At 41.2% G+C, this 12500-nt stretch overlaps 1 protein-coding gene across 1 annotated transcript in view; it reads left to right on the top strand.

Annotated features, from left to right (window-relative positions):
* Positions 1-12500, top strand: part of LOC137985644 (dynein axonemal heavy chain 7-like) — an 80719-nt gene that overhangs the window by 26280 nt on the left and 41939 nt on the right. Inside the window, exons 29-42 of the mRNA XM_068833286.1 lie at positions 417-503; positions 1782-1888; positions 2228-2426; positions 2752-2892; positions 3611-3767; positions 4455-4510; positions 4912-5021; positions 6758-6926; positions 7580-7682; positions 8035-8162; positions 8867-8950; positions 9774-9902; positions 11056-11154; positions 11426-11560. Coding sequence (XP_068689387.1) covers positions 417-503; positions 1782-1888; positions 2228-2426; positions 2752-2892; positions 3611-3767; positions 4455-4510; positions 4912-5021; positions 6758-6926; positions 7580-7682; positions 8035-8162; positions 8867-8950; positions 9774-9902; positions 11056-11154; positions 11426-11560 — 1704 coding nt within the window. The remainder of the gene's footprint in view (positions 1-416; positions 504-1781; positions 1889-2227; positions 2427-2751; positions 2893-3610; positions 3768-4454; positions 4511-4911; positions 5022-6757; positions 6927-7579; positions 7683-8034; positions 8163-8866; positions 8951-9773; positions 9903-11055; positions 11155-11425; positions 11561-12500) is intronic.

Genomic DNA, 12500 nt, shown 5'->3' with positions numbered 1-12500 from the left:
CGTGTAAACGCCGCTTATTATATATGCAAAACACGAGTTAAATAGTCTGAAAGCCCGAAACTCCCGTGCTGCATATCGATTCAGCCGCATTCACACGCATTTCATCCTTAAACTATTGAATCTTTGACATCATTTTCTCCTCGATCCAGCTCTCTCAAGATTTTAAAGTTAGTAATAGCGGACCAAAATAAGAAAATTCCAGTTAAATTAGAAAAGTGTTTTTTTAAAGCAAGGCTTAAAACTTGGGTCACTTGGTGCTTGATTTTTTGGTCATAGTAGCACTTTAGGAATTTTAAGTTTCAAAAACCTAAAATGTTTTTCCCATTTTCCGTAGAGTATCACTGGGACAGGTTGAATTTTTCCTGGAACTGTAGGGGGATCATTCTCGTGTTGAAATGCTTTGTTGTTCATAATAGGACCGCCATGTTCTCACTGTCGTTGCCATTGAAAAGATGCTGGAACGTTTGAAGAAATCAAATGAGCTGCTTGAACTCATCTTAAAGGTGCAGTACACCGTTTCTTTGATATAGCTATTGTTGTCATTGTTCTTTGTCCTAAAATGATGTCACTCTATGTAAGTTCCAAGGCAAGTCGACATCTCTCTGGTGTCCTTATTGCACAAAACCTAGCCTGCAAGGCAGGCGTATTTTTTGTTTTGGTAAGAACTATTGGCCGACATCTAACAGAGGCCTGGGGCCAGTCAAAAAAATTGCACTCAGTGAGCTCTAGGAGGACAGTATAAAATGGTATTGGTGGAAGGGCAAGGGGAGATAAAGGGCCTCCCCGCGCCAACCCCCGCAATCCTCTATCTGCTGTGTGCTTTCAAAGTGGCAGCTCATTACGAACTTTAGACCTTGCCAAAAAAACGCCTGCTCTGCAGGCTACACAAAATCAAGCTTTTAATGCATGTTGTGGCAACGGGAATCTACCACTTGCAATGTCTGGTGCAGCATTATAGTAAAGTACGCTTTAAGAGCATTCAGTAGCCTAAATTTTTTCGAACCTCACCCCATTTGGTCTTCAATAAATTTTTCTGTCGAGTGACTCTGTTTTCAAGACTCTTTTTCTTTATTTACCAAGGACCAGGGTTTCTTTTAAAACGAAGTTGAGGCTTTGATCTAGCTATTGGTGTGGATTACTGCTATCTTCAATAAATCTTCCTATGGTTCATTGTTAACTTTTCTCTCGGACTTTACGGTTGCTCATGTAGCTAACATCTCTTAGCACTTCCTACTTAACCATTGCATAGAGCGAGTTTCAATTGAGTGTCGTAAAACCAAAACCAAAGTAATTACTTTGGCCAATCAAAAAGGATGGAGACAATTCAGTAAACCAATCAAAACTCGAAGTAATTACACACAGCCGACACAAAGCGCGGGAAAATGTGAACACGCGAGCCATGATTGGTTTTGGTTTCACTTCTGATTGGTTGAAAAAATGGCGCGAGAACTTTGAACCATTCACTGAGTGAAGTAATCATAAACCAAAGCAATTCGCTTATTACTTTCGACATTCAATTGAAAACCGCTCTAAATATTCAACCCCGCAGACTATTTTCCATGACGTTTTTGAATAAGAGAGGGCACAGGCATCGCAACGACTTTCGAACTATGAGAGTTGTAACCATTTTCGGTCAAGTCGTTGTTTTCCCCATTTTTATATTGTGAAGGGTGAGGTATCGGCCTGTAAGAAGTGGAACTTGAGTGATCTTTTGCTCTTTATCGTTGGCCGATTACGCTAATAAGGCAATGGTGAGTTTTTGTTTTATCTTTTGTTTGCAGGGATTGAATGAGTATCTGGAGAAGAAGAGATTGTACTTTCCACGCTTCTTCTTTTTGTCAAATGATGAACTCTTGGAGATTCTTTCTGAAACCAAAGATCCAAAGAGGTTTGTGTTTGCATGTCATCGTTTTGTTTTTGTTTGGCAATTGTTACAAATCTTCTGTGTGTCGACTGTCAAGTGAAACTGGCCATTTCAAAAGTCACTGAACGTTACACAGTTTCAATTAGCATTTTACAGTAAGACCAAAGTAGATAGAGTTAATTTTTATATTGCAGTATTTCAGTTTATAAGTTGTTGATCTGCGCTCAACTAGAAGAGATTTCTATTTCAAATCCTTATTTTAGGTTTCATAATAATTAGAGTTATCCCTTATTTTGTAGTCTTTCAAAGTAGAGGTTGTCAATCTGAGCTTTACAAGAAGAGGTTTCTCTTTTCTTATTTTAGGGTTCAGCCACATCTTAAGAAGTGCTTTGAAGGCATTGCATCCCTGGAGTTCACAGATACACTTGATATAACCCACATGAAGAGCTCAGAAGGCGAAGTTGTTCCTCTTAAAGACACAATTTCCACAGCAAAGGCCAGAGGACAAGTAGAAAAGTGGCTGCTGGAGTTACAAGAGGATATGATTGCTAGTATCAGAAAAGTAAGGCCATAAAGAACATTGATGGCTACTTGCACTTCTTTACTTCAAATGAAGCATTTCTTTTAAATTTTATAATTATTTCAAGACTTAAGGACGGTGCCTACTATTGTTATTGCGCATATGTTCTGTGCATCTCGAGATATCCGGGTTTCCTATCGGTGATGTTTACTAGTACAGGGATATTTTTGCGCGATTTAAAACTATGCGGAGAAAGTAGATCTTAATAAGTACCCTTGGTATCCAAAAAGAAGATTGGGGATGCATGCATTTTTGAAAGATAATTTTGAAGCACCTTGCTGAACAGATTGGGTTTGTGTTTCTGCAGGTCATCTTTGAAGCAATAGAAGCGTATGAAAAGACTGAACGAGTCAAGTGGGTTAGAGACTGGCCAGGACAGACAGTACTGTGTGTATCCCAGCTGTACTGGACACTGGAGATACATAAAGCCATTAAAGGAGGAGCCACGGTAATGCATACCTGATATTGTATCTAGACATTGTACTGACTTCATGAGCCGGCGATTGGAATGGCATGGGTATTGGTAACGCCAAGAAATGCAGGATAATTAACAATTATTGGACTCGGTTATCGCAAAATATCGTGATTTGTCAGTGGCGAGCAGATCAATTCCGAATTCCGAGTGGAATCACAGTTTGTTGACGAAAACGACTTTCAGGTGCTAGGAAATTGGTACCCCAGAGTAGGAGATAAATTCTACAGTTTCTTGTGAATCTAATGGCCTGTTGGATGAGGAATAATTTCAGATACGTTCGTATGACGTCATGCTTAATAATCGCGGACGTCTCCGGACACAGACTTCCGATCTAAAAATAACTTTCGCAAAATTCACATATCCCGGCCAATAGCTTTACAGTACATTTCTCCTTCAGTTCCTTCATTTTCTCTTTTAATCCTCATCCTGGTGAGAAATTGTTCCCTTTTTTTCTGCGGTTAAAATATAATCCCTTTGATTTCCGTTGTTCCCTGACAATGGAAATCCATCTTTCACACCATACAGCAATGTTAGAGCTCACTTGATTGTAAAATTCTAGATCAGTTCGTATTGTGGCATGGGTTTCGTGGCACTTAATGAAAATCTCTTTATTCGTCACCACTAAACTCATTGTTAACATACTTTTTGAGAATAACATTAAAGATTGTTTTCTTTCTCTCTTTGCTTTCAGGCGTTGAATGATTACCTTCAGCTGAACAACAAGCAAATTGATGATATCGTTGCTCTTGTTCGCGGTAAACTGTCAAAGCAAAACAGAGCAACTCTTGGTGCTTTGGTGGTATTGGACGTGCATGCCAGGGATGTGCTAGCAAGACTGTGTCAACTGGGTAATGTGTACATTTGCGTATCTTCTACTATTCAGTTAAATCTGAAGCCTCTTTTTCAAAACGAGTCCAAGGGCAAAATTGGACTCGGTTTGAAAACTAGGCTTAGGTGAACTTGTAAACAGCTTATCGGACATGGAACTCTCGCGTGCTCTTTGTTGATTTTTTTGGTGGTAAACAGACCTCCGGTTAAAATGTAAAAAATTGATTAAAAAATAGTAAATCCTTGTGTTTAGTTGAAGTGCACGTTACGATCAGGCTAGTTCGCTTTTTCATTCAGTGAATGTCGTACCGATATGGAAAATTTGTCCAAATTGTTTGTTTCAGCAAAAAGGAAACAACTTTAATGAAGCCTAACGAAATAAAAAATCCCAAATGGCAGGAGCCATGCAACTGGCTGTTTCCAAAGCGTGATTGAGTTGAACTCGGAATCACAGCCAGTGATCAAAGCGGGATACAAACCCGCATGAAATTCCAACGCCATAACCGAATACGGCCATGTCCCCTCTGAAAGAAATACACTTAATTAATGTGGGTGAATAGCAGGTGCTATGGAAAGGATTGGCTTACCAATCAAGGAGAACGTTCTATAGATCCAGGTACCCTAGTCAACAGAAACTCGCTGCAGGCTGAGTCTATTTGGTCCTCTTCGCTTGTGTATGACTCTTTCCAACTGTTCTTGTATGTTAGGTGTTGAACGAGAGGATGACTTCGAGTGGTTGGCTCAACTGAGATATTACATAGAGGTATGAAGACTCAAAGTGCATAATATATAGATTTAGCCAAGCCGAAGTTTTCAAAAAAGAGGGAGAACTTAGATACTTTTTCATGTTTTTATGATATAAGCAGGAAGTTTGACAGTTTACCGTTTGCAGTTAGAATCTAGTTTTCACCTAAAACTGTCTATTTTTAAAATTTGAACAGTTTTTGGATGTGAAGTCACAGAAAGGTACCAACTGCGCTGCTATGAAACTAAGTTAAGAGCTTGTACTATTCTCTCCCTTTTGTTCCCGTGAATTTCTTGGTTTTTGGCATTTTCGTTCTGTTAGAGGTCATTTTCGTTGACCAGATCCCTCTTCTCTCCGCTAGTAAAACAGTTATTTTAACTGCAGTGTGTTGAAATGTTCTTCCACTGTATTGTGTTTAGGAAGAAAACGTGATGACAAGAATGATCAGTGCGCAGCTCGCTTATGGCTACGAGTATCTTGGCAACTCCGGACGCTTAGTTATCACCCCTTTGACTGACAGATGCTACAGGTAAAGTTGGGGTCTTAAATGATCATTTTCATCTTCTCCGCACCACCACCGTCATCGTCATCGTCGTCGCCATCGTCATCGCCATGATCATCATCGTTATCATTATCGTCATCGTCATCGTCGTCATCATCGCCATAATCATCTTCGTCATCGCCGTCGTCGTCATCGCCATGATCATCATCGTTATCATTATCGTCATCGGCATCGTCGTCATCATCGCCATAATCATCTTCGTCATCGTCGTGATCATCGCCATCATAGGGAGCTTACGAAACGAGGACGACGACGGCTACGAGGACTTCATTTAAAAATACGAGTTCGCGTTATCCATATCACTACGAAACTATTTTATGTTGTTTCGCGTTAAAAATGTGTAGTAACTGTCGAGGAATTAAACTGGTATGAATGAGTTCGAAGCGTAGAGAGAGAACTGAAAATTCATCGTCATGTGCTAACTTCCTCCACAGAACCTTGAATTTGGTCATTTCACGTCGTCAGTTAGGAGATGACGGCAAAAAAATGTAGCAAAATGTAAAACGCACGTGCAGAGCGTGCAGAGCCATTGTTTTTGCTCACCAAACCTATTGTTTTGTAGCGTCGTCGTTGCCGTCGGCGTTGTCGTTTCGTGAGCTCCCTAATCGTCTTCGTCATCATCGCCATAATCATCTTCGTCATCGTTGTCGTCATCGCCATGATCATCATCGTTATCATTATCGTCATCGTCATTATCATTATCGTCGTCATCATTGTTGTCGTCATTATCATCATCACACACCGTCAGTTCTCTAAGTGTACACCTCTATAAAGCGAACATTGATCGCTCGTCCCGGCCGAGGTTCCGGTGTTTCCTTTTAATTTAACTCTGTAAGGTGGACATTTCTCTAAGGGCCGATTTACACGATACGATTTTGTCGCATGCGACAAGCTCACGACAGGCCTACCGCATGACTTACGATTGGCGCAGCGTTTTAAAACATGTTTTAAAATGCTACGACATTTTTTCTGACGTACACAACAGTTGTAAATCATGTCGTGGGCCTGTCGTAAGCCGTTGTCGCATGCGACAAAGTCGTACCGTGTAAATCGACCCTAAGGTGGACCTCTGTGGCCTGTTTCTCAAAAGTCCCGAAAGTTTTCGGGCCTATTTCGGGTGCCACGATTCCCTTTATATCTTCGCAACGCCGAGGTTCCAAGCCATCAAACTTCGCAATCCTCTTAGTTTTTCTTACATTAAAAACATGTTAAAGGATCAAAATAAGCGGATTGCAGTTTGACGACTGGCTTTTCGGGCCCAAAAAGTTCTCGGGACTTTCGAGAAACAGGGCCCTGGTCCCGGTCCGGAGAGCAACCGATATGCATCATAACTCCAAAATGAATGAACCGACCAAGTTCTCAATGAAGGGCTAATCGATAAACCATGTCATCGTTTTTTGGAGGTTTCATTTTTCTTTCCATCGGTTGACTATCAAAAGGATAAAATGAGCAGTAAGAGCATTTCCTTAAAGTGTGGTACGTGCTTTTGTACCTTTTGAGGCCGTTTTGCAAAGTTGAGAACCAAACTTACTAACTCGCACGTGACTCAAAGTGCACTAAAAAGGGAACCGTGCTCTGTCACAGACAAATAAACGACTGTTTGAATAATCATTACCACGAGACCTGTTTCGGACTTGAGATAAACAGTCTTCTTACAAGGGCCTCAGTTGTTACGTTGGTATTTTATTTGTGTGTGTGTCTAGGACTCTTTTTGGAGCTCTCCAGCTGCACTTGGGAGGGGCCCCAGAGGGCCCTGCTGGGACAGGCAAGACAGAAACAACAAAGGACTTAGCCAAAGCTGTGGCTAAACAGTGTGTGGTGTTTAACTGCTCCGATGGCTTGGACTATATTGCATTGGGAAAATTCTTCAAGGTAACACAGTATAGTCTTCTACGCAGCCGTTCTTTGTGTGGTCACGCAACGCTCCTTCCCACACAAAATTTGTATGGGAGGAGCGTTGCGTGACCACACAAAGAACGGCTGCGCAGGAGACTATCGAAAGTACTCCACGTAACTTTAAATATTCATTCGCCCTTAAAGGGGCTAAGTCACGATAAGTTTAAAACTCGAAAGGGTAATTTGGAATTTCTTCAGTGATAAAATTAACGTTACGTCACAAACATACGATTCTGAGCAAAAACTAGGGCTTCTCTGTGGTGAATGAGACCACACTTGTGTATAACAGCCAGAAGTCAGGTTACTTAGCCAAGTGCTGGAGCATTACCAAAAAACCAAACACGAAATTTGCAATGCATTTTGGGCGTATTTTTGCCCGCAAGATAAATCTCTCGGACTGAGATTTCATATTTCATGCGTCTCACGAGAAAGGCACAGCTCTCGGTTACCTTTTAGTTCTATTGAAGGAACAGACGCTTCTCTTTCGCAGACGGTCGCGGGACAAATGACTGCAAGTTCCGCTGAATGTTACTGCGTGCCAAAAGGGAAGTTAGGAAATTCCTGTAGGCAAAGGGGTTAATTTGAAACATTATAAGGAATTCTTATGTTGACTTTTGTATTATTTACAGGGTTTGGCGTCATGTGGGGCGTGGTCCTGCTTTGACGAATTTAACCGCATTGACTTGGAGGTGTTATCTGTGGTTGCACAACAGATTCTAACCATTCAAATGGGTACAAAATTGTTATTAGAATTCGTAGAGTGTATTCACTTTGATGCCAGGACAGCGACATTAATTAATTAAGGCTCCTGATTAAGGTTAGAATTGAGTTTGGAGTGTTGTTACTTGTTGCATCACGTCTTGGCAATTCTTAGTTGCATCATGAACTACTAAAGCTCTACCGAAAACATTTAGTCTTTGAAGTCGACATTGTTTTATGCTTGAGCACAGCGTGACAGTCTTTCACCGGAAATCACTTTTGTGAAAACGACGGAAGTGCCTTCGTGACCATCGCATCGAAAATCGGCCACAGTAAAGGCTGTCTATGGCTTCTTGTGATAAACTTTTTTGTTTTAACTTAACAGGCATCAACTCGGGGTCAGACACTCTGTTATTTGAGGGAACAGAACTCAAATTAGACCCGACATGTGCTACGTTTATTACTATGAATCCGGGTTATGCCGGCAGATCTGAGTTACCTGATAATCTAAAGGTGGGTCTCCTATTAGGAATATATCACATAGCAAGGGATCTTTTATGAATGTCTCACAGGTGCACATTATGCATATATCGATATGTAGCATCTTGTAAACAGGAAGCATCAGGCTTTCATGATTTGAATTTTCGTGCTTTTTTGAAAATTTGCCGTTACTGGTTAACACGTTGTTTAGTCTCTTTTATGACCCGAGTACACTCGTAGGAAATTCTGTTTTGCGTACCTGCGATCCTGGCCTGTTAGTAATGCCATTTATCGAACTCATACCACCTTTTGTTTAATCTCTTGTATAGTACGCGCGCTGTGATTGGCTAAATTAGCGGGCCGTATTCTACAGTACGGCCCGCTAAATTTGAAATTTTTTTCATGTCGTTTCTGTTACATAAACTTGTAAAACTGTTTGTATCTTTCAAGCAACTATTTCAAACAGCCAAGAAGATTTCGTTTTTCGGATTTTGACATGGCAATCTTCCGCCTGACTTCAACTAGTTTCCTTTCCCGCGCGGTTGATTACCTCAGAGATGTGATAAACCTCTTACTAGCCTCGTTTTCTCGGTCCGTACTGTCCGTAATCATTTTACAAGTCGGACCTCGAACTCGGTTAGTAAGAGGTATACTGACCTTGGCCAAGAAAATGTGGCTGCTGATTGAGTAAACGTCGGAATAGGCTTTGCAGTGAAGTGCTGTTTTTCCTTCTACAGGCTTTGTTCAGGACCGTGGCCATGATGGTACCAGATTATGCCCTGATTGCCGAGATATCGCTGTACTCATACGGTTTTGTTAATGTAAGTATGATGGACGTACTCTTGTATTACTCAGAAACAAATAAGGATTGGCACCTTCACAGAAGGAACCTTGGATCTACATCAAGGAAATCAACAAGAACTGCGCAAAAAAAATACGATTTATGACAAAAATGTAGCCACACGGGGGTAACCGATTGACAAATGAAATTTGGATCTGGCCCGTGCCAGAGTGGTTGAAACCTTTTGGGGAGAGATGGTTTATCGGAGAGCGTGTAGAACCATAGTTTTGCTCATAAGAGCATTTTGAAGGTGCTTTGAGCCTCATCTTCAATTAGCAAAACGACGCAAATTCCCACTTGTATAGACCTTATTCATAAATGGCGATCACATTTATAATTCTTTTGTCCACGTGCAAATTAGCCTACCAAGCCTCATTTTAGAGCAAGGATTCTTTTCAATTCACTGTATGGTATCGAGGCTTGGTAGGCTAATTTGCACTTCGACAAAAGAATTATAAATTGGCCGCAATTTATGAGTAAGGTCTATACGTGGGTTTTACATTTTAGTTGCAAAACTTGCGTTTACATATAGTCTCAACAGAATACGGAAATTACTTATCATTTCTTTTGGTGGCTTCATCAACCACGATAGGTGTCGTAACGGAAATTTCGTCATTATGCTGTGGAAAACAAACGTAAGGCGTAGTTGTGTGGAATTCAGGAGCACTGCATGAGGACAGAAGCATTCCTATACAAAGCCATTGCTGTCACCACGGCCTTTATTATTACTTTATTAAAGCATGAAACCTTGTCAGTTGCTATTACGGACGTTAATGCTCTTTTCTCTTTCCTTGTCGCACCAGGCCCGCCCGCTGGCAGTGAAGATTGTTACCACTTACACTCTTTGTTCAGAGCAGCTATCCTCTCAGCATCACTACGACTACGGCATGAGAGCCGTTAAGTCTGTGCTAACAGCTGCTGGAAATTTAAAGGTTAGAATCGAGTTACCTTTTAGATGGTCGTGCGAGCCACTTGAAGGGCTTGCCAATAGACCGTTTTACAGTTGTAGCTAAGTTACCTGGCCTAAGAATGGAATCGAGGCTGCTGGCGACCTTGTTTTGATACAAACCTTTGTGCTTTTTTAGTGTTGATGTAGACTAGTTAGAATTACAACAACACAATTTACATGATAAAAGCAGTGAGGACTGTATCAATGCAAGGTCACCGGCAGTCTCGCAGCCATTCATAGGCTACAATAGGTCACTGAACAAGCAACTGTAAAATGGCCTATTACAATTGAAGGCGGCACCTTACAACCGTACAAGCGATCTTGCCACAGGAAGTTTCCCTCAAAAGCGTCTGTAATTGGTGCATTCATGTTAGCACGAGGAGTGAGCAGGCGCAGTTAAGGTTCAAATAGCCAATTCTTGGCTACAAGAACCCTACGGCGCATGTTCTCCTAGACAGAGTTTCCCAGAGCCTTGTGTCGATCCAAGGCTCTGGTGACGAAAATGAGGACGATGCGTACTATTGTTATTGCGCATACACTCTGCACATCTCGAGATACTCGGGTTTCCTATCGGTGAGCCTCACGAATACATTGATAATTTTGCGCGGCTTAAAACCATCCGGAGAAAGTAGATATTACTAAGCTTTCTTGGTATCCAAAAAGAAAATCGGGGGTAACCATACATTTTTTTAGAGATAATTAACCTTCGATTTGAGAAATAACGCCATACATTGCTTTGTATTTTATAGCTTTTTACAAATATTATTCATCAATTATCTTTGAAAAATGCGTGGTTACCGCAATAACATTTGTTAAGATCTACATTTCCTGCATAATCATAAAACGGAGCAAAAATGCCTTTGAATTAGTAGGCACCGTCCTTAAGTATTCTTCGTTTTTGAAGCCAATCGGATTCAAGTGCTGTATCACGTGTTTTGGGGGTAAGTACTTTCCTTTGCGAGATGACCGTAAACATAACCATCCTTTTTGTGGGAATCGAAATAACGTTTACCCTTGCATTTGAATTTTGAGGTATCGAAATTGGGCTGTTACATGAATGTCAACCTTGGGATCTACTGCAATGCCTTATATATTTTCTCCAAAATGTATTTGGCACTGTCTTTCTTTATTTCTAGTTGAAATACCCAGAAGAGAATGAAGACATCCTGATGTTACGCTCCATAAATGATGTGAATCTTCCCAAATTTTTGGCTCACGATCTTCCATTGTTCGAGGTATGGAAACAAGAATTGTTTATTTCTTTCTTAATCGATGTTTTTGTGCTACCATGTTGTTTCGTTATGTAAGAAACTTGGCTCCACGCTGTGTCTTTTCACGCAAAAAATCGGACACCGTGCGAAGGATAGCTGGATAAGGGTAAAAGTTGTACCTGCAATAATGAGGTGAACACCCACAGGGAAGGGTCAAGATTCCCAGTTTAAGTGTCGTTTGACCCGTCTTGAATCGTGAACTACTTTTTTATGTGGTGTTGTTTTTACTTCTTAGGGAATCACTTCTGACTTGTTCCCCGGAGTAAAGCTGCCTAAACCAGATTATACCATTTTGACAAATGCCATTGAGGAAAACTGCAAGGCAATGAACCTGCAGATGGTAGACCAGTTCCTTACCAAGATAATCCAGGTTTGTTCGTTTGTTGGTCGCTTCTTTACTTAGGGCGCTTTCCTTTTGTCAGAACTGGCCGGCCAGACCCGTCAGTTTGCAAAGAAAATGCAACGATTTGAAGGAACACTTGCACGATAATCCCTCGCATTGTTCCGGAGGAGTATATATCATTCTCGAAGTGTGTTATAGTGAAGGCGTTGTAGAGTTATTCCTTCCAAATGGCCGGTCTAGCCGGTCAGTTCTGTCAAATGGAAAGCGTCCTTAGTCTGTTTCCATCGTAATTGCAGTCGACATAATTCGACCGGGAATGTTATAGAGAAAATAGGTCCCCTATCTGGTTTCACATTTCGCATGTAAATTGAAGTGCAGAAACAGGTTTTATGGCCTCGCTCCCACGGGTGTCTTGTAGCTAAGCGAAATAGCAGCCGAACTAGCAGCGGCCTTCTTATAAGGAGTCCAACCCTCGGATTTTTTCTCGTTATCCTCTAGTCGTCTTTGCAGAATACGTCTCCCTATCTAGATCTACTGATTAGGCTACTGTGTAGCCTGTGCGCGAGTCGTCACACAACGCATCCGTCATTGTAGTGGGGGAGATTTTGCGTGACGCTCAAAGTAATGGCAGAAAGCCCCTCAAGATGATCAAGTGGAAAATATCGTTGGAATCTCGAGATTGAACATCGTTAGCCTCAACTAGAAAAAGTTAAAAAGGTGAAAAGAAGCGGTATATCATAATTTCACTAGGTTCAGGGAGGGTTAAAATCGTCTTAGATGTGAACAAATGAATGAAGGGGGTAGTTTCTAAAGAAACTGTGGCGCTGCGTCGGTGGGGAAGTAGTATACAAAAATTTGGTTTTATCAACGGAGTTGACAATGTAAATTGGCCACCGTACAGAGATTCTAAAAGCTGTCGAAAACGTCAGCTTGTAGAATCTCTGTACGGTGGCCAATTTACATTGTC

Source organism: Montipora foliosa, chromosome 14, assembly GCF_036669935.1.
Source record: "Montipora foliosa isolate CH-2021 chromosome 14, ASM3666993v2, whole genome shotgun sequence".
NCBI classification, from domain to species: domain Eukaryota; kingdom Metazoa; phylum Cnidaria; class Anthozoa; order Scleractinia; family Acroporidae; genus Montipora; species Montipora foliosa.
The sequence above is the reverse complement of the archived record's forward strand: the minus strand, read 5'-3'. Positions and strand labels throughout refer to the sequence as shown.